The following is a 22,600-nucleotide window of genomic DNA, read 5'->3' as shown; positions in this document are numbered from 1 at the left end:
ATTCAAGGTCACACTTAAGGGTCAAAGAATTTATGACATTTTTCTTGTCCCGTCTATTAAAGGACAAATATTCAAATAATTTGAAAATTGCATTCTCTGTAATATAAAAAGACGTCAGATAGATGACATTTAACTGAAAGGTTAGGTTTACACTTCTTTTTTCTCGGTCTTTCAATTTCTTTATACATACAATCAACTTGACACAAATATTCAATATAACAAGGTGAATATTCACAATGTTAAGTCCCATTACCATAGTTTAACAGTTCAGTCAAAATAAGTGCCCTTATAAAAAGGACACACTTTTTGTGTCCTCATATCAAATGGGGTGCGGGCAAAGGGGCATTGGTATATGGTCTCATTTTCTCAATACATTGTATATTGTACAGCAACATTACTGACTTGTTTTGTGATTACCATTGACAGCACAAATGATCTTCAAAAAACAGTGATGCAATATTTGATAAAATTCTGTTTATTTATAAATCCTTTCGCACAAAAACAAGCCTACTAGCTGATCAGAAGAAATTACCTGCATCTCACAATACAGTAATTTTCCATATTCTATCAACAGAGCAATGAAAACATGATCATGGCTATGAACACAAGGCTTTGCAAATGTAAAAAAGCATGGCACATGTAACTTATAAATGGAGTACTTGCAGCAAGTACATCATAGCTGTAACTGTATAATTACTGAAAATGAACAAGTATTGTGGTATGGAAGACTTCGAGTTAACATTACTTTTTCATTTTTATCAGAACTTCCTTAATTAAATAATACTTTCATGTATTCATAACACTTATTATAAATACAATATTCTAACATGACCCGTTTTTTCTATTAAATGCAGAAGACTGAAACTGTGCGTCTTTATGCAAAAAAATCACTGTCTGTACAGCCAATCATTACATCCTAGCGTAAAACACGATAGTGGTACACAGGAAAAGAAAACCACATAAAACAGGCAAACATTTGGGGTATGTCATCAAGGATGTACAAAATAATCCTTGATATCAGATTAGAATCAAAATTATACATCTCAAACAATGATTTTCTCTTTAAATTCAATTTCTGTCATTCTGATGCCTATCATGTGCCCTTATGTGATAATATTATTCCCCATCTGAACTCCAAACAATGGTTTTATTAAATGGTAAATAACTTTCTGGGATACATTATGTCTTAAAAAACATACAATTATAACGGATTAGAAATGACAAATCAAGAGAGAAAATGAACAATCACAGGTAGGTAATAAATTAATTTCAATGAACAAAGTAAAGGCATTTTGAGGTCATTTTTTAAGTCATTATAATGACTAGCATTGCTCTAAAACACACAAAAAAAATGTTTATTGCTTAGTGTCAGTTTCAGGTTTTTTGCTTGGTGTCATATCCTGTGCCATTTGATTAGCACTCAGAATTTCTATCCAGTAACCATCTGGGTCTTGAATGAATGCCAAACCTTTCATCTTCCCTGAAATATACAGAAGCTATTTGTTTGCTTTCAGTGAATATGAAATATAGCTCACCAAGAAATGAGACAATTTTTTTTACATTTTTTAATGAGCACGTAGCAATAGTGAAAATTGTCTCATTTTGAGCACAGATATCAAAACAAATCTTTTATCTTATGCTTAATTACCTTAAAATACACATTATTTTGCAACAGACTTTAATCTCAGCATTGGAGACAGACACATGTAAACAAAAATGATGTGAGATATCTTGTCACATTTCAAATACAAACATTTAAGGCAGTAATGCACATTCAGATCAAATTTTTTTCTACAATGAAAAAATAAAACCCTTAAAAAAACTCTGATTTTTCAAAACTTCAGAATATATCCAAGCTTTATTCTACGTTTTCCAGATAAATGACGTTATGCCATCACTTCCGGTTTATCAAACGTGCAGAACTACCTTAATGCAAAAGTTGGAAATTAATACACAGCGTAAAAGTAGACTGGCAAAAATTATCACTCACAGTGTGATCAATATGGGTTATATCACACACTCTTAAGATTTAATAGTTCTTAAGAAGCATTAAGAGTGCTTAACTGAATTTTCACTTAAGAAGTGTTACTGATGCAGAAACATGAAAATGTATCTTGCCTTTTACAATAGTATCTATGTGTACAACATACCAGTGTCTTTAAAATGAGCCTAACAGCTTGCTACAGACTTAGTTTTTCAATATCTCAAACTAATCTTCTTGGAAGTGCTCAAAAAAAAAATGTCTCCCAGTTCTGACATTTATGATTTTACTAACCTCCATCTGGTGTTTTAATAAATTTAACACCCATCTTCTCAAACCTCTCGCATGCTTTGTAAACATCTGGTACATTCAATCCAATGTGACCTTAAACAAATAAATAAAAAAAAATCAAATAGCATTAACATAGTAGGTGTACACATAAATATGTATCTTGAAATCTCTATCTTGTTTTATTTCTTTTAATTTCTTGGCATGTGAATCCAGAAAAAATAAACAAATTTCAATATCGTTAAGTACTTTCTGATATTAAGAAATGATTCAATTACAGGCCTGTGATTTTGGCCATTTGAAATGTGTAATAGATATGGATATTAATTCAATTTCATGGACTGACACAACCATACCAACAAACCACATCTATATGTGAGTCTATAGGACACTGGTACCCACACTTACTGTTGTAAAGCCTTATGTTACTTGCTGACAATGCAAGACTATGTCAACTTTAATTTTCCTTGGGGAGGGGGTGCTGATTGAGGTGGTGGAATCCAAATTTGGCAGGGAATGTGACTGAATACTAGAACACTAAAGGGCAAGAAGCTAAATGAAAATCAGGGTAGTGGGGGCTTGCTATGTAAATTGTTGCAGTCTGCATCAACATCTGCCTATATTCCAAGTATCAAGTCAATACCTTTAATAGTTTTTTAAGTTATGCTCTGAACATGAAATACGATGGCAGATTTCACCTTGCTCAGACCTTGACATTTGACTTACCACCCTGGTTCATACACTCTGCATGTTTCCTCATCAATATCTACCTACATTGTAAGTTTGAAGTCAATATCTAGAATGGTTAGTAAGTTATGCTCTGGACACAAAATAAAACGGAAATTTTTTATCTTTGAGTTCCATTTGTGACAATGACCTTTGACCTATAGACCCGGTTCATGTGCTTTGCGCATTGTCTCATCGTCATCTACCTACATGCCAAGTTTGAAGTCAATACCTTGAATGGTTATTTAGTTATGCTCCGGACACGAAATATGGACAATTTTGACCTTACGATAGACGGACAGATGCATGCACCATCACATAATACGTCCTGTTTTTTCTCCAAAAATGGGTGTATAATAAGTTCATAATCAGTTTTATAACAAGTAAAACTTGTTTCTAACAATCATATTGAAAGGTTTTAGCCAGCTGACTTTGGAAAGCAGAATAAATTTTAATCTGTATCCTGCCGAAAATCACATACCAAATCCTCTTGGATCAGAGTTGCCATTATGATATGGTTCACCTTCCTCTTTCTCTGTTCCCCAGTTGCTAAAAAACAAGAAAAAGACCAAAAATTGAATAAGCAGACTTTGAAAGCCATTCCTGTTAAAAGTGGTTACTATACATCGAAAATATATTTTGAACAGTATGAATTAAACCTGATGCAGTTCCATGTAGGCATACACAATGCTTCAAAGACAAGTTTCTAGCCAGCATACTTAGCTCAATTGGGACAGCACTGATCTATGAAACACAGGGTTTTGAGTTTGATCAACAGGCTAGAAATATGCTCAACTGGATCACTGATAAAAGACATGTATGTCTGAAATCATACGTCCTCCATCTCTGATTCCTGTGGGGAAGCTGCCAGTTAATCTCAGAGAACTGGTTAGTACTGGTAAAGAACTGGTTAGTACTGGAACAGAATCCTGTTACATAACTGAAATACTGTGGAGAAAGGGTGCCTAGCTCAAAACAAACAAATAAAGGCAGGCTCCTAAGGGTGGAACAGATATTAAGTCTAGATTAACTATCCTGAAGCATTTCCTGTTCAGGTACCTCAAGAGTAACTCTACAGTACAATATATGTAGAACCTGTTGTACTCTCATGTTTTTTCAACATTACTGTCAATACACTGGCATGTTGTTTCAAGAAATTATATTCTTCCTTAATGCTTTATTTAAGCAGTTTTCAACATGGTATATCAGTTCTGTTATGAGGTCTAGTAAACAAGATTTACAGCCAATAAATCATAAATTCCTTGCACAACTGGTACAATGTTATTAGCTCTAAGATGTACAATGTATTTGGATTTTTAATATTGTAAATTTGTTAAACAAGAGGGTCACGATGACCCTGAATCGCTCACCTGAGTGATATGAGCCACATATTCAAAATGGCAAACTGATGCTAAAATATTACAAAGTAGGTCAGTAGGTCATATTCGTGGTCACTGAAAGTGAGTTTTAAGATCGGTGTGCAAAACTGTATATGTCATCCAAATTTCAAGGTTGTATCTTACAAAATAAGAAAGTAGGCCAGTAGGTCAAGGTCACAGTCCGGTGACCCCTAATGACTTGGGGCCATCAGATAATTATAATTAAACAGTCTAGGTAATATGATCTGATAATTTTTGAGGGCCTCTTTCCACCCCTTGGGCATAATTTGAACACTCTTGGTAGAGAAACACTAGGAAAGGCAACATACTTAATATCAAAAGCCTAGGCCTTGCAGTTTCAGGCAGAAAGATTTTTAAAAAAAAATTTCCTATATAAATCTATGTAAAAATTATGACCCCCGGGGTGGGGCCTCTTTTCACCCCAGGGGCACAATTTGAATAATCTTGATTGAGGACCATTAGATGATGTCACACGCCAAATATCAACGCTATACGCCTTGCGGTTTTGGACAAGAAATTTTTAAAGTTTTTCCTTCCGGTTGCCATGGCAACCAGAGTTCTATATGGAATTCAATTCTTTGAACAATTTTGAAAGGGAACCACCCAAGGATCATTCCTGTGAAGTTTGATGTAATTCTGTCCAGTGGTTTTCAAGAAGAAGATTGTTTTAGAAAATGTTGACGGACGGACGACGGACAACACACAACGGACATTGAGCGGTCACAAAAGCTCACCATAAGCCTTTGGCTCAGGTCAGCTAAAAATCTTAGAAATGATGTGTGTATATACTGGGTAAGTTCTATAGTGGCAGGTCTGGAAAATGTCCATCTAACTCTCTCCTTGTTGTCCTCCGGGATGTCCTCGGCCTTTTCATACCCCATAAAATACAGTGAGAACTTCATAGCAGGAAAGTCAAACCGCTGAAGCAACCTGGTTGAAAGAGAAAAAACACATTGATAACGTATTTAGTCCAACAGCCCATAGACTTCAACCATTATCCAGCTAAATTTCTATAATGAACTTGTCGATCTTTCAATTTAAGACAGTACCATTAATTGTTAAAAGGGGTGCTTACCAAAAAGGTACTGACTGAATGGCGAACAGTGCAGATCATGATCAGACTGCATGGATAATGATCTATACTGGATGTAAAGGCAGAATCAATCATGTCCAGCATGGTAAGTGTTAACTGCAAAAATTGAGACCAAAATAAGTTTATGCTTTGCTTTTTTTTATGAGTAATAATATTTCCCTCCTAAAGTAGCAAAGTATTTCATGCATATTTCTCAAATATTATAACCTACAAATGTTAGGGCTAAACAACAAAATTGTACACCTAGAACATAAATAAGAAGAAATACTTTTAAGACAGGCTATACAGTTGTGGCCTTTGGGATACAAATTCATTTCCAGTTGTTAACGTTATCTTTCAGCTTTTTTAAATATAGAACTGTCCATTCAATCTTGGACTTTAAGTTACACATACCTCATTCCAAGAATATTCGTGTAGAATTCCAACGACCTTTTTGGGTCCTTAATTCTGTACATCGTCTGCTGCATTATGAAATCCTGCAAATATTATTCATTATTTCTGTGAGAATTTCAGTTATAACTTGAGATAGGCTGAAAGTGCATCAAAACTTTAGCATGAAGGAAGCATAATTCTTTTTTTTCTTTTTTTTCTTTTTCTTTTATTAAAATTATTACTAACATTTACAAAACAAAATGTGTACAGTTCAAAAATTTCATTTTACAAAGAAGCATAATTCATGAAATATTGGTGTGAGAGCTTTTAGCTCTTGTGCAAAATGATCTGGATGTTGATGAGAAATAACAACATAAAGTTTGAAGCAAGTCCATCAAGCAATAACAAGAGACAAGTGAAAGAGCATCAAAACTCTAACCAAGGGGCAAATTATAATCTTAGCTTTAGCTGCAACTAAATGGGGCCAAGTGCCCTCAGTTGAACAAATTTGGGACAGGACCTTGTAATGATGCTACAGACCAAGTTTGATCCAGGCTTTCTACTTATAACTCTAGCTGTCCTTAAATTTGGCCAAGTGCCCCTACTTGAAACAAACTTGAGAGGACTTGCCATAGACAAAGTTTGATAAAGATACATCAAGCAGTTCATGCATACATGCCATAATTTTTCAGAACGTTTCCGGGATTCTGAGTTAAAATTTCCGGGATTTTTACCTTTTGTCCGGGACATACACCGTGACATTGGTATTCATCTGTTTCATGCAAAAATATCATAATATACATGTAGTTTCCCGAGACTAAACATTGTTCACTCGCTTGTATTAATTTGCGGCAAATGTCGTCTAGCTTTCTAAGGGAGGTAAATACATGTATACGGGTAATACATCTATAGTTCGGCACGTGAATTTATTGCGTTCCCGAGGTGAACAGAATTAGGAGACTTACTATATACGAAGAATCAACCTGGTCATCGTGATTTAGATTCTTGCTAATTTGGTATCATTCTAAAGCTTAAACATTTATCTAATAATTAAATGAATCCTTAAAGGAATAAAATAAATCTTGTAGATAAAATCGACAATATAAAATATTTGGAGTCTGGTCAATTTTCATGGGTCGGTCGGCAAAGGCATTCAGCATTTTAATTTAAAATATGTGTGACAATCGATCTAGATCTTAAATAATTACAACCTTTTAAAATAATTATCGTTTAATTGACCGTTTTCAATAATCTCTTCCATAAAGGCTACATGTAGCTTTACCGCCAACGTGCTAAAAACAAAGTGATTTACGACTAATTTAACTATCATAAAACAGTTATTGATTGCATAATCCTGTCAGTTCTTAATCAGGGTCATCATAATAACTGACTGTAACTTAATCAGTGTCATCAAAAGATCGTCGCGTGATCAAAGCTGGCTTAATCAACACGTATCTCGCTCGCCCGCTCGAGGGCATAAAGTGATTAGGAATAAACAATGTGACAACGGGGACTGTTTATTGTGTAAAATTTAACAAATTATAGACAAACACAAGTTTTTTGGGGGATTGTTTTCATTTGTTCCTGTATTTTTATTTTTCTGGGACATTTTAAGACTGTCCGGGACACAGGGACGAGTATGTAATTTCCGGGACAATCCCGGACAATCCGGGACGTATCACATGTATGGTTCATGGTAAGAAGCTGTTTGAAGGTATTTCTAACTTTAGCCGCCTTTTAGAAGGGCCTACTGTTGTAATTTGAATAAATTTTGGAGAAGACCGTACAATAATGCTACAGAGCAAGTTTGATGAGTTCATGAGAGAGGTTCTTTAAAGCTTTTCATGCCCCAACATTTATGTGCGGGGCATATAGCGTTGCCTCCATCCGTATGTATGTCCGTCCGTACATACCTCCTGAAATCTTGTCCAACTCCTCTCACACTGTTAGCCTGATTTGCCTCAAACTCTCACAGATGAACAAGCTTATGTGTTGATGAGCATAAAGGAAGGAATTTTTTCTGTGACATTTTTACCTACAGTTATGGCCTTTTCATAGTTTTGCTTTATAGAAGATAGAGAAAAATCTTGTGTTTTCAACTCCTCCCACACTATTAGCCTGATTTGCAACAAACTTTCACAGATGAACAAGCTTGATGTGCCGATGATCATAAAGGAAGGAATTTTGATGTGACTATTTTTACCACAGTTGTGTCCCTTTGATAGTTTTGCTATATGGAATATAGAGAAAGTATTAAAAGCTAACAAAAAATTGGTGCAGCTGTAAGCAGCTCTGTACAGTTGATGTATTTGTCAATACATTACATCTTACAGAAGCGCACGGCAGAGGTCAAAGAATGGAGCATAATATCTCTCAAATAGAATATTTAACGTTTTCATTTACATCTGTCCGAGAATACTTAACGTTTCATGCATCATTGTCCGAATAGAGCATTTCCGAAATATAAGACAGAAGATGCTCTTTATTCAGTATCTGCATATCATTTCAGTGGATAAGCATGACAGTCAGTTAGGCAGTAAGCTATATGGTATATCTCACCTTTGTGGACTCATCAGGCTCATGACAGGCCTTGGCAACCTCCTCTTCGGTCAAAAATCTCTCTGACATTTTTCAACGTAAATTTTGGTGTACTTTAAATTTTCACATGAATGCTTTTTAACAGATCACCGGCTGTCAGCTGACCAAAAATGTCAAAGTACTTATTTCATTTATTCTGATTATTTTAATCACTAAGTTTGTGTTTTGTGAGTGAATTACATCTTAAAGCAAGCGCTTTAGGTGACCTGAGAGGATATTAAAAATATTCAAACAGGTAGGTGCTCTAATTTGAAATGCAATACGATTTCGCGACATCTGAACAATTGTATTTTCTTGTAAAAAGTTGTGTTCCTTTATTTGCACATATTTTACTCTCTGGGAAAGTTGCCACCGCTCCCGTCATTTACATATATTCAAATGCGCAGAGAAAAGGTTTCGTAAATGAAGTGAAATCTTGAAATCTACTTATCGAGTTGTTTGTACTTTCACTTTGCATTTTGACTGTTTTTGTGTTGCATTGACTGTGACAGACTATCTACAGACTGGGTATATTTTCCAGTAAGGTATATAGCACATTCAGGATGGGAAATTTGGTATGACAGTAGTATATAAAGTTTCTAATGTTCTACATAAAGTAAACAATCTTCTGAGAGTTGTCACACATACTGACATAGCAAGACCCATTCATAACTTTATCATGACATATCACAGTACATTGCTTGCCGCAGTACATTAGGGGTTCTAACTGACCAATAAGTGAGCTGCATTTTCGAGTACCTGCCAGTTTCCACTTGGGTATAACGAAGTAAATTTACAATGAACATAGAAAAGGAAGTCAGGCCCTTCCCCAGCCGCATAAGGCGCCGCGCTACCGCAGCGCTTAAAACACGAAATATAGCTTCCTGCAGTGCTTAAATATCCTGCGCGGTGCCTCAGTTATTAGCGCAGCATCTTAAATCAGTAAGCGATCCCCGCGAGATACCTCAGGTAAATTATGAATACACAGTGTAGCTAGCTGTTTACCGTGTACTGATCAGCTGATAAGGGTTTAAATACGACACGTGTTGATGAAAGTCTGTGTTTTCACAAGTTTGCGGTTAATTGGAACAGGAGTGATTGGAATATAATTAGTTAAGGATTATAATTAGACTATGCAAAGAAATGGGATAACAGTTGGTGGCGGCATGCATGGGTAAGTTAATTGTTATCGTGTAATAATTAGTTGAGAAAGGCAACTGTATTAAAATGACCAGTGATTCTTTGACTGTTTGAAGTTTGAAATCAATGTTCCGGATGAACTGAAGCAAACTTTTTCGAGGATGTTTGATTACTACTGTATTGTCCTGTATTGTTTAAGGTGCTATTAATTTCTAAATATTAAACTTTATCTACTATGATATTTTTGTTTCACTTTGCTTTTGTATCTCTTAAAGTAAACATGAAAAGACCAAATGATACAAGTTTCAGTGGAATTACAAAATTTAGGGCAGGTTACCTAACCATCGTTCCTGGGAAAGACCAGTAATAAACTGCCTACTTTCTCACGTAAAGAACCGGGCTAGTCAGTAAAAGGGATGAATGAATTCTCTTCTGCTGTATTTCAAGGAAGTCAATATTTCTATGCTAAATAAACATTGATTTATTTAGAATTTCTATTTACTGAATATATTTACAGCATCATGAACCAAAGAATTTTAGAAGAAAAAACAAACAAGAAACTATCAACAACAAAAAAGTTATGATTCATTTTGTCAAGTCATTGAAACATGTCATTGTAACTTATGTTTCATTTCAGGCTCTTTCATCACACTTCTCCCTTGAACAAGACTGTGCGGTTATTGAATGGGCACAGGCGAAAGCCACCCTTACCACAGATGAACACTTTGAGCACAATGGAGTGGATTATTGGTAATCTGTCCGAGTCTCACCAAAACCTGTGCAAAGTCGCTACAGTGGGACTGCTTCTACCAACGTCCACAGCTGGTGTGTATACAATCATGTTCTTTCTGAAACTTGCTGCTTGCAGTAAAATACATAGTTAAACTTGAAATACAGAACCTGCTTCTGTGTGTAAAAAAGCTGCAATGGTGTTGTTAACACCAACAAATATTTAACAGAAATACTGTTGCAGTTCATTGTGCAGAAGAACACAAATGTCAAATCTTAGGGACTTCTACAATATAAATCCATCCTTGGTTATCCTTGCTCTGGGAAAATAACAAATACTTTTTTTTGTACTTTCAGATTGTGAGAGGTTTCAGCAGTTCAAAGTGTAAAGACCACCCACCATTCACCAGTGAGCATGAAAGCGCTTAATGCTTTACTCATGGTGTCCATGCAGGGACAAAAAAATGAATGACTTTAATTTCAGTGGTGCAGTAAAGGAATGGCACAGTGCCAAAGACAGACACTTACATGAAAAAAGAATGCCTATTTGTTGTTAGTGTTAGTACAAAAGAATTGGAAGGACATATGTGTTGTTCGAAAATACTTATAAAAGAAGTGGACATCTGTGTAGTGTATATGATATATTGATGGTTATATGATAATGTGAAAATGTAGAAGTAATGAAATACATGTTGTTTTGTTTTTTTTGCGTATGGTATACTTAAAAAAGCACCATTTGGGTTCGACTTTTTAAAAAAATCGAACACGGGAAGGGAAACCCCTCCGGCACCCACCCCTTATCCTGCCGCGCAAACTTTACCCCAGCGCCTTAAAAACTTTCTGGGGAAGGGCCTGGAAGTGGCCAGGAAGACCAGGAGTCTAGATGTCCAGTAATCAGTATACATGTAGTATACATGTTTATGTTATGTACTGTATTCCTACTGTATAAGGTAATTGCTGGTAAAAGTTATGATTAGTTAGTTGCCATTATTACATTTTTGTGTAAATATTTTATAATTAATCTCTCTTGGGTTCGAGGTATCTATTGAATATGAAATTTTGACAGTGATTTCAGGTTATCACCATGAGATATATTTATTTACTAAAGCAGTGAAATGAATTCAACGATTTATGAGCAATCTATGTTTTAAATACTAAAAAAAAAGAATAAGTTTATTATTTAATTCATCAGTCCTGAGAAAAACAAGAATTTGATAAAAGTTTCAGATTACGGCATACAAGTTGCTATTTATTTCTTATCAAATTTACGATCATATTTTTCTCGGGAAAGAACCGTCATTATTATTGATATATATTAGAAAAATTACCAAATGGGTCAAATTCTTCCTGTCAAACCGATCCCAGAAAGTTGCTGTTGACGGTAATTTTTCCAGTGAACTTCCTGTACTGTCTGGAGTTCTCCAGGGGTCTGTTCTTGGACAGTGTCTCTTCTTGGTATATATATCAATGACTTACCAGACTCGGTCAGATGTAATGTAAGAATGTTTGCAGATGATACCATGATATACCTTACCATCAACTCCATTTCAGATAGTATATCTCTGCAACAAGACCTCATTAGCTTAGAAACCTGGGAGAAGACATGGTCCATGGAGTTCAACCCTGACAAATGCGAAATTCTTAGAATCTTTAGAAAGAAAAATCCTGTGGTCTACCCCTACAAACTTCATAACATAGAGCTAAAAACATATGAGGCAGCTACATGTAAATACCTATAGAGGCATAACCATCTCCAAAGATTTAAACTGGTCTAAACACATTGATAATATTACTTCCAAAGTAACTTCCACTCTTCGCTTCATACAACGAAATGTCAAAACTGACAATAAAAGGGTCAAAATTTCTGCCTACAACACCAATGTTTGCCCACCAATGTTTACTCCATACTGTTCAAGCATCTGGCATCCATGGGAAAAAACTCCTACTAGCAAAGTCAGAAATGATCAAAGGTCAGCTGCTAGGTACATCATGCAGGACTTCAGTTACACCAGTAGCGTTACACAAATGTTGAAAACCTTAGAATGGAATACAATCCAATACAGAAGGTCATACAACTCATTAGTAATGTTCTACAAAATAAGGGCCCAGACTGTTGCAGTCGACTAATCTCATCTGATCCCAACTAGAAACCTAAATTACTTAATCCCCATTTCTCACACTCAGTACTTTTCTAACTCCTACTTCCCAAGGACCATCTGACTCTGGAACTCCCTACCAACTTATGTCAAATCTAATCTGAGTCTCAGTATCTTTAGAGAGAGGCTGATGGTGGTCAATATGTAATTGCATTGCTTCTGTCCTATTTTAACTGTAGCATACTGTCTTTTTTAGCTTTTATTCTCTTAACATTTGTAACATATCATTTCTTTAACAACTGTTTCTCAGACAGTGATAGTCGGAAATGACGGTTGGGTGAAAGATGTAGATGTAGATGAAAATAAGTCAATTACAAGGCAGTCTGAAAGACAACTATATCCCCTGTCACTGTTATGGATAGTGAAAGGGTTAATAGACATTTACGGATTACGTCTACGTGGACTGTGGACACCTAAGGCGACAGATTTTTCAAGGGGACCGTCTCTACATAGTTTAATTATATTATGCGCGATATGAAAAAGTGTTTATAACGGTAATAGGGTTTGAGTTATTATATCATCACTATGCGGTAGGTGATATAAATTTGGATGTGCCTGTTTTTAGCTCGACTTTTCGAAGAAAAAGTAGAGCTATTGCACTCTCTCCGGCGTCGGCGTCTCCGTTGGGTTAAAATTTTTGATAAAGTCAAATATCTCTGTTACTGTCAAAGCTATTGACTTGAAACTTAAAATACTTATTTACTATCAAAGTCTATACAAGGAAGAACAATCCCCATAACTCTGATTGAATTTTTACAGAATTATGCCCCTTTTTAATTTAGCATTTTTGGTTATAGTTTTTGATAAAGTCAAATATCTCTGTTACTATCAAAGCTATTGACTTGAAACTTATAATATTTATTTACTATCGAAGTCTACACCAGGAGAAATAATCCCCATAACTCTGATTGTTTTATGATAGAATTATGCCCCTTTTAACTTAGAATTTTTGGTTAAAGTTTGTGATAAAGTCAAATATCTCCGTTACTATCAAAGCTATTGACTTGAAACTTAAAATAGTTATTTACTATCGAAGTCTACACAAGGAAGAACAATCCCCATAACTCTGATTCGAATTTTTACAAAATTATGCCCCTTGTCAAATTTTATTATAAAGTCAAATGTCTCTGTTACTTTCAAAGCTACTGACTTGAAACTTAAAATAATGATTTACTATCGAAGTCTACACCAGGAAAAACATTCTGCGTTACTCTGATTTGAATTTTGATAGAATTATGTCCCTTTTTAACTAAGAATTTTTGGTTAAAATATTTGATAAAGTCAAATATCTCTGTTACTATCAAAGCAATTGACTTGAAACTTAAAATACTTATTTACTATCGAAGTCTACACAAGGAAAATCAATCCCCATAACTCTGATTGAATTTTTTTACAGAATTATGCCCCTTTTTAATTAAGAATTTTTTGTTAATTGTTTTGATCAAGTCAAATATCTTTGTTACTATCAAAGCTATTGACTTGAATCTTAAAATACTAATTTACTATTTAAGTCTACATGCGTAGAAACAATCCCCATAACTCTGATTTGAATTTTGTTAGTATTATGCCCCTGTTTAACTTAGAATTTTTGGTTAAATTTTTTGATAAAGGCAAATATCTCTGTTACTATCGAAGCTATTGACTTGAAACTCAAAATATTTATTTACCATCACAGGCTTCACCAGGAGAAACTATCCGCATAACTCTGATTGAATTTTGATAGAATTATGCCCCTTTTTAACTTAGAATTTTTGATTGAAGTTTTTGATAAAGTCAAGTATCTCTGTTACTATCAAAGCTATTGACTTGAAACTTAAAATACTTATTTACTATCGAAATCTACACCAAGGAAAGCAACCCCATAACTCTGTTTTGGATTTTGACAGAATTATGCCCATTTTTAACTTAGATCATTTTGTTAAATTTTTGATAATTTCAAATATCTCTGTTACTATTAAAGCTTTTGACTTGAAACTTAAAATAGTTATTTACTATCGAAGTCTACACAAGGAAAATCAATCCCCATAACTCTGATTTGACAAGAAATTATAACTCTATGTGGTCACACCTTTGAATTACCTCCCTATTGACACTTCTTGACCGGATGATAAACTAAATAAGTATTGAAGATACCAAGTCGTAACTTTATACAATGTTAGACCTCATTGAAAGGAAGTGCAGTGACAAGGAACCATAACTGTAGTTGGTCCCATTTTTAATAATCTCCATTTTTAAACCTCTCTGGTGCATAACTCGAATACTATGCAAGATAGATTTCATACTTTACAAACTGATAGAAGTCAGTGAGAAGGAGTGTAGGGACAAGGAACCATAATCTAGGTCGTCCCATTTTTTAATTATCTACCTTTTTTGAAAACTTTATACTTACTCTAGATGCCACATTTTCTTTATGAAATTTAGTCCGAAGACAGAACATTTCACTTTTTAAATGTATAAAAAATTAAAATACAGTTAACTGGGATATAAAAGTCAGTCGATAGTCATATCATAGAAATACCTTTTCAACAGTCTGAAGGCCTAGTTTCTACGTACATGTCTGTGCATCCCTTGTGTGTAGAAGAAAACATAACGGATTGAGTGTATTAACTGAAAACTGTCAACAAGAAATGAATTTCATTTCATTCATGTTTATGCCATAATACAGTATAAATGGGAAGATTTTTTTTATTTTGATTATTTTCCTATCTTCCGTTCATTTATCTAGTAAAAAAGCTGTCCATGTCTTCGTCCATCCACTACTGATAAATTAAAACAATAAAGTTATACGAATACAAAGTCTTTAACGCGGCTAATACAGAAATAACAAGTGCTCCGCCAAGCGGGGAAATATACGCCCGAAGGATTATTTCAGGGGATGGGAGCAAAATTTAAAGAACTTTACTGTTGAAGCCCAAACGAAAAGGACAACAAAGGGAAGAAATTCCCCGAAAAACTCTAAGTCCACTAAAATCATTACCAAGTACAGATATGTCAAAATACACCTTAACTTTGCAGGTACCATCCATGTTGTACCACAGAAAAGTGGTATCGGTTTTTTCACTACGGCCAATAATAAAAATGTTACAAAATAACCTATTTATAGTAACATAAAAGGGAAGTAATTCAATAAAAAATTATTGTAAGTGAACAAAAAATGGGTATGCCAAATAAAACCAAGAACACCGCAATGCAAAGCAACATAAACACAAAACAAAGTCATGTGACCATTGACCCCTAAGTGTGACCTTGACCTTCAAGCGAGCCATGCGCTCTGCACGTCGTCTCAATGTGGTGAACATTTGTGCCAAGTTTCTTTAAAATCCTTCAAGCAGTTCAAAAGTTACACATCGCACTCGAAACAAAGTTATATGACTTTTGACCCCTTAGTGTGACCTTGACCTTGTATATAGCCATCCAAAACATGCGCTCTGCACGTCGACTCGATGTGGTGGACATTTGTGCAATGTTCCTTTAAAATCCCTCATACAGATCAAGAGTTACAGAGCGGACACGAAACAAAGTCATATGACCTTGACCCCTAAGTGTGACCTTGATCTTAAAGCAAGCCACCTGATACAGGCGCTCTGCACGTCCTCTTGATGTGGATAACATTTGTTTCAAGTTTGTTTAAAATCCTTCAAGGAGCGGAGTCGACACGAAATTGTAAACGGACAGACGGACAGACAGACAAACAGACAGACAGACAGATGAACACCTGTGGTATCCCAAAATACGTCCCTTCAGGCGTATGATAACAACAAAGGAATGGAGACGCAAGATATTACGTTTTCTACAGTTTTCACAATGTTTTACCTGCTGACCTACATTTTGATCCCAACTGACCCAGTTTAAATTTTTTCATGTTGGACGACGCCGACGATGGATACGGATACATTGCGATCAGACTAGCTCATCTTTTCAACTTTGTCGCAGATGCGCAACTTATAATATTGAAGAACATTTCAGGAAAGTGTTATGACGCTAGATCAAATACTTTTTGCGATTATATAACAAAACATTTCTCTGGCGAGCAGACGGACGGACAGACAAATCCAAATACTATCCTGTGCAGTGACATATTAAGCCAGACCTTACCATCATTATAGGAATGTTTTCCTACCAAACATAAATTAAAATTATCATGTTGAGACGGTCCCCTTGAAAAATCGATCGTCCTAGGTGTTCACAGTCCACGTAGACTTAATCCGTAAATATCTAGTGGTACTGGGTGGAAGCATTAAACATTTGAGTTGTGACCTTGACCTTGAGTTGGCATGGGGGAATCTCGAGTTCTGCACATCCTCTTGATAAGGGGAATATTACAGCCAAGTCATATTAAAATCCTTCAAGGTGTTCAGGAGATACAGAGTGGACTTAAAATGGAAGGCTCAAACCTTTGACCCTGAGCCATGACCTTGAGCCAACATTGCTGACTCATGAATTCTGCACATCATCTTTATGGGGTGATCATTTTGCCCAAGTTTTATGAAAATCCTTCAAGGGCTTTAGGAGATACAGAGTGACCACAAAATGTTACGGATGGACGATCAGAGACCATTCCTATAACCCCAAACACTTGTGGCAGGGGATTAAAAAGGATAGGGATAAGCATTTAATTTTTGCTTGACTGTTTTGAAAAAAATTAAACCTGCTGCAAATTCTTATAATGGAATATATTGCATATAGAAGAGATCCTACAATGTAGATTTGTATCTGCCCGTTTTGGAAAAATAGGATGTGTTATGTGATGGCGTGTGCGTCTTTCTGTCCATCCATCATAATTTGTGTCCAGAGCATTACTTTATGACTATTAAAGGTATTGACTATATCTGAATTTTAAATATAGCCACAGTTTGTTCAACCCTGTTTTGAAGAATAAACAATTGCTTTGTAAAATATGCACAAGGTTTGTTTCAAAATACAAGCAGATTGAATCTAGAGTAAGAACTATGCTGCTGTTGATTGAAAGATTCTTGTCTAGACACCAGCAAATTGTATACGAGCCGTGCCATGAGAAAACCAACATAGTGGCTTTGCGACCAGCATCCGCACAGTCTGGTCAGGTTCCATGCTGTTTGCTTTCAAAGCCTAATGCAATTAGAGAAACCGTTAGCGAACAGCATGGATCCTGACAAGACTGTGCGAATGCGCAGGCTGGTCTGGATCCATGCTGGTCACAAAGCCATTATGTTGGTTTTTCATGGCACGGCTCATATGTTTTTACAGGTATAGAGGATTTATGAAGTGAGTGACCAGGATGTCAGCTGATAACACAGTGACAGATAACCAGCTCCGTGATGGTGAATGCCCTCATACTTCAAATCTTCCGTCACAAACACATCATTGTTTCAGAGAACATGAACCCCTGACAGATATCCTCTCACTGATACCACATAAGGTAATCAATTTTTCTTACATCCTGTTTTATTTAACAGGCAATATCTACAATGACTTAAAACTCTCGAAATTTCACAATTTTATAAACTTTTTTAAAAAATTTTTATAAAATATTGAAATGTTGCTTTTATTTCCTGAATCCTATCAACATATAAAGCTTAAATTTCAATTTTTTATTGTATGGTGAAATTGATTTTTAATAATTTTGTCAAAATTGCCGAAATTTACAATAGAATGTACCTCATCAAAATTGTTTTGACAGTAAATTCAAAAGTAGTATTTTTTGAAAATTTAACAAATTTCTTATACCAGCCTCAAAGTTGTTTTAATTGGTATATAAAATCAGTGAATTTCCAGAGAAATTGTTACCTAAAGGGTGGATTAAACACTACGTTAATTAGTTAACATTTACATCAGTGTAACTGGAAAATATTGTATTATTGAAGATATGATAATATAAGCTCCTTGCATGCTTATTGGTTTGACAGTCAAAGGAATTTTTTGCAAAAATATGTATATATTTGCATGAGATACGAAAGTTGCAATAATAGTTATTTTTGGATATTTTCATGAAGATTGTTATGCAGACATCCCAACTTTTTCTGAATGCCAAGTGGGAGTTTTTGCTTTCCAAAGTGGGAGATTGAGGTGTTCAAGTGGGAGATTTTATACCGCGGTAATAATGTTCATGATAACGAAGCTTTTAACAAATCTAATGATAATATAAACTTATTTGCCCTTATAAAATCACTAGTCTTAAAAAAATTCACTTGCCTATATCTTATTATTCATGCATTTTTAATGTTTTGGAACAATAATATATGAAGCCTTCTGTGCAAAATTAAATAGTTATGGCACTTTAAGCACTATGTCTAAATTCAAAACACCACTGAGAATTAAACCTGCACTTTTATTTCTTTTGTTGGAAAGAAGACTCCCCAGGTGAATTTTACATGACAAACAGTACAGCTGTTAGAACTGTAAAAACAAAATGTATATAGCTAAAAGAATAAAAGTTCAAGCAATAGAAAATTTACTGTTTGATTCTCATCCCTGTCAACCTGTATTTAAAACCCCTGGCTCAAATACTTTTATTGATCAAAATCCTGTTATCCAAAATTGAATGTCCGGGTATTGTTACACTTTCGTAGATTTGCCTAAATCTCCAGTCAAAAGGATGTGTTTGACCAATTGTTATGATGCAAAGACAGTTTAACAGCATTTGATAGTAAGTGATATTAAAATTTACCATGACATTTCCTCTTATCAAAATGATTTTAAGAGAAATGTTTTTTAAAACCTAGCAGGTTGACTCGGCGACTTTCGATTTCAAAAAGTTACAGAAAAAGGTAAAGCCAGTATAATTTCTAATCTAAATTTGATTGAATTTAATTAGATATCTAATTTCTGGATTTTAATTTCAACTGTGACACATTAATCAACACCTGGCTTTGTTAAATCGTGTAATAAACAATAATCAGCACGGGCCAATCTGACTAAAGTACATATCCTATTACGCTACGCATAGGATCTGAGAACGACCTATTCATTGCCTCGTTCTGACGACCCTTCCGCTAGCCAATCAGTGCCTAACTTACAACATCTTGCAAATCTACCTGTAGCCTTGACTTTTGATATTTATAATTCTTATGTCGTAACTTATCAGATAGCCGGTTAGCTCTGTCGGTAGGCCACTTGCTTTGTAAGCGAGGGGTCCCGGGTTCGAGCCCTGGAATGATTGCACATTTTTCTTACTCTTTGACATTCGAACAAGTCGTCTGATTGGATAAAATAAAAATAGCAATACTGGAAATCCAAAATATACAGAAGACGAATGTGAATGGGTCGTTCTCAGATCTTCGTTTAGAAGATCAAGTACTTCAGTCAGATTGCAGCACGGGCAGAATAAGGTGCGAAAATATTCGAAAGCTGTTGTTTACAGACTCGTCAGTAGTGATACAGTATCAGATAGGCACAAAGAAGCGGATTATTTCATAATGTTTGTGTGTTTATGTTGTTTTGTTGTGTTTTTTTTTAATCGGGAGATTGAGACTTCTGATTGGGGTGATCGGGTTTTACAACCAGAATCGGGAGAAACCCGATCGGATCGGGAGAGTTGGGATGTCTGCTTATGGTTATTTTAAGTCATTTCTGTATATATACATGTATACCCTATGTATTTCAGGTACAAAGAGGTTTAAAGACCCAGTATGAGATTCTAGAACTGACAGCTTTGGATGCCAATCAATACTTCATTGCGCTTGGCTCTAACATTGGGACTGTATTCTTGTATGACAGGGCCAAACACAAAATTGAAAGGCTACGGTCTGAGGTAATCTGTCTATATGAAGTGCACTGTAAAATGTTTTAGCTTGACTACTTGAAGAATAGTCTGAGCTATTCTGCGCCCCCTGGGGTCGGCGTAGGCGTCACATCTTGGTTAAAGTTTTGTATGCAAGTACATATAAATATCATTAAAAAGCATATAGCTTTAAAACTTATTTTTTCTTTTTCTAGGTCCATCACCAACCTCACTGGGTTAAGTCCCATAACTCTGACATGTATTTTGGCAAAATCATGTCCTCTTTTGGACTTATGGTTAAAGTTTTGCATGCAAGTTACTATCTCCAAAACTAATGCAGATATTGATTTGAAACTTCACATGCATCAGTTGTTAAATATATCCAGATGAGGGGCAGAGTGTATAACCAAGACCCAAGTTAAGGTCATACTAAGAAGTCAAAGGTCAGTTAGCTCAAATTCATATCTGCTTCTGACCTTCTTAACCACTGGAAGGATTTTAATAAAAACAGAGCATCAGTTCTTAATGTCATTAAGACAACATGCAAAAATGACCAAGCCAGATTTCTATGTCCAAGGTCAAAGTCATACTAAAGTCTTGAAGGTCAACCATCATGATGACAATGTTCTACTTCCCTATATCGGGGCAGCTTCTAAGGGTATTTATCATCTTTAGTGATAGCTCTAGTTTGTACAAATGAATACAGTGTTTAAAAGCTTTATGATGTAACCACAAAATTTCAATATTTTTGACCACACAAGCTACTGAAACCACCTCTGTAATGGTGTCTAGGAAAACAATTGAGGCTTAACAGGAAAATAAAAATGTGGTGACTAAAGGACATTAAACTGATTTCCTGCTTTAAATTGCATTTTTTTGCTAGATATAAAGACTGCATGATTAATTTTCACTACAAAAATTGTGTTTTACAAGGAAAGACTTTAAAGCTTAAATTGGTTTTAATTACCAACAAGAAATTAATTAGACATTTTCCTGAATACTTTGAGGCTTTTTAATCTGCTTGAATTGTGGTATTTAACCTTTAGCCAGCTAAATTTCTATAATGGACTTGTCCATCTTTCAGTTTGGGCAATACCATTTATTTTTCGAAGGGGTGTTCACTGAAAATTTACAGACTGAATAATGAACAGTGCAAACCATGATCAGACTGCACGGATGTGCAGGCTGATCTTGGTCTTCACTGGTCGCAAAGGCAAAATTACTTGCCACCAGCAGGCTAAAGGTTAAGGTTTCAGTGTTAACAACACCTTCTCTTTTGTAATTTGACTGTTGGAAATATAAGAAGAGCTATCCTACTCATCCTTGCACCATATTCTATGTCCATAGCTGAGTTAAAACTATGAATCACTTACACTTTATCTCTAATATTGCATCATTACTCACATCATATGCACAAGGACTGTAATTTTTGCACCAATAGTTCATTGACTATGCCACCATTTTACGTAGAATTTCAGGTTTAAAGTTTTGATGCTCCACTTTATCTGTGATATTATGTTTACCACCCACCTTCTATCCTGGAAGCAAAGAGGTACGAGGGGCATTTCAAAAGTAATGCAACTGATTATCGTGCGGCCTCGCCTTGCACGGGATTTTCTTGAAAATTGTACTGATATATTGAGACATCCATTCTCTACACAGACATACCAAATTTACAGGTGTACACACAGTATTATCGCTAATACAGTGATAAACGCAACATATAGTCATTGATACTAGAGTAAAATGGTTGGCAAGAGAAGTGTAAAGGCAGCTGAAATTTGAGGTTATATAAAGACTCGATGCCAGCTTGGCGTATCAGCGAATGAGATTTTTGACGAATTGTGTGTTGTTCATGGACAGAATGAAGTGTCGTATGCCACCGTCACGAGGTGGATTAAGAAGTTTAAAAGCGGTTGTGACTCCATTAATGATGCACCAAAATCGGGACGTCCTTGTAGTGCTACTTCTAACACTTGGTTAACAAAGTATGTGATGTGGTTAAGTCTGACGCCAGACTAACTGTTCATCAGATAGCTAGTAGAGTTGGTATTTCAGCTGCAAGTGTATTCCGCATTCTAAAACGTAATTTAAAAATGAGAGGTATTACAGCTAGATGGATCCCTAATTTGTTGTCAGACAAGCAAAAGCATGTCCGACTTAAAACCACCAGAAAACTGCTTAAAATGTTTCCAAAATATCAAAGAAAGCAGTTTTCTGACATTATTACTGGAGATGAGACATGGGTTCACTTTTTCGAGCCTACCAGAAAAAATAAACATCAAAGTATGGGCTACCAAAAACTGTCGCCGCCCCTCAATTGCCAAAAGATTGATTAGTGCTAAGAAAGCAATGTTTGTTATTTTCTTTGATATACGTGGCCCTATTATGCAACTGATTGTACCAAACAGAAAATGTGTGACTGGTATATTTTATAAA

The 22,600-nt window shown here is 35.3% G+C and overlaps 2 protein-coding genes across 3 annotated transcripts in view; one reads left to right on the top strand and one right to left on the bottom strand.

The window, feature by feature from the left end:
• Nucleotides 1–454: 454 nt before the first annotated feature.
• LOC123545182 (lactoylglutathione lyase-like) lies at nt 455–8,561 on the bottom strand. Its single transcript, XM_045331517.2, has 6 exons — nt 8,420–8,561; nt 5,882–5,964; nt 5,185–5,325; nt 3,477–3,544; nt 2,276–2,365; nt 455–1,480 (listed from the first exon to the last, which is right to left on the bottom strand). Exons 1-6 carry the CDS (start codon nt 8,486–8,488, stop codon nt 1,356–1,358), a joined length of 576 nt encoding a protein of 191 aa, XP_045187452.2. The 5' UTR covers nt 8,489–8,561; the 3' UTR covers nt 455–1,355.
• LOC123545179 (tectonin beta-propeller repeat-containing protein 2-like) overlaps nt 8,556–22,600 on the top strand; it is a 54,181-nt gene continuing 40,136 nt past the window's right edge. For both annotated transcript variants that reach the window (XM_053537879.1, XM_053537878.1), the window contains exons 1-3: nt 8,556–8,693; nt 17,689–17,860; nt 20,045–20,191. In XM_053537879.1, coding sequence (XP_053393854.1) covers nt 17,720–17,860; nt 20,045–20,191 — 288 coding nt within the window. In that variant the 5' untranslated portion in view covers nt 8,556–8,693; nt 17,689–17,719. The remainder of the gene's footprint in view (nt 8,694–17,688; nt 17,861–20,044; nt 20,192–22,600) is intronic.

The sequence above is a fragment of the Mercenaria mercenaria genome, chromosome 1 (genome assembly GCF_021730395.1).
Source record: "Mercenaria mercenaria strain notata chromosome 1, MADL_Memer_1, whole genome shotgun sequence".
In the NCBI taxonomy this organism is placed as follows: Eukaryota; Metazoa; Mollusca; class Bivalvia; order Venerida; family Veneridae; genus Mercenaria; species Mercenaria mercenaria.
This window is presented reverse-complemented; position numbering and strand designations above follow the sequence as displayed.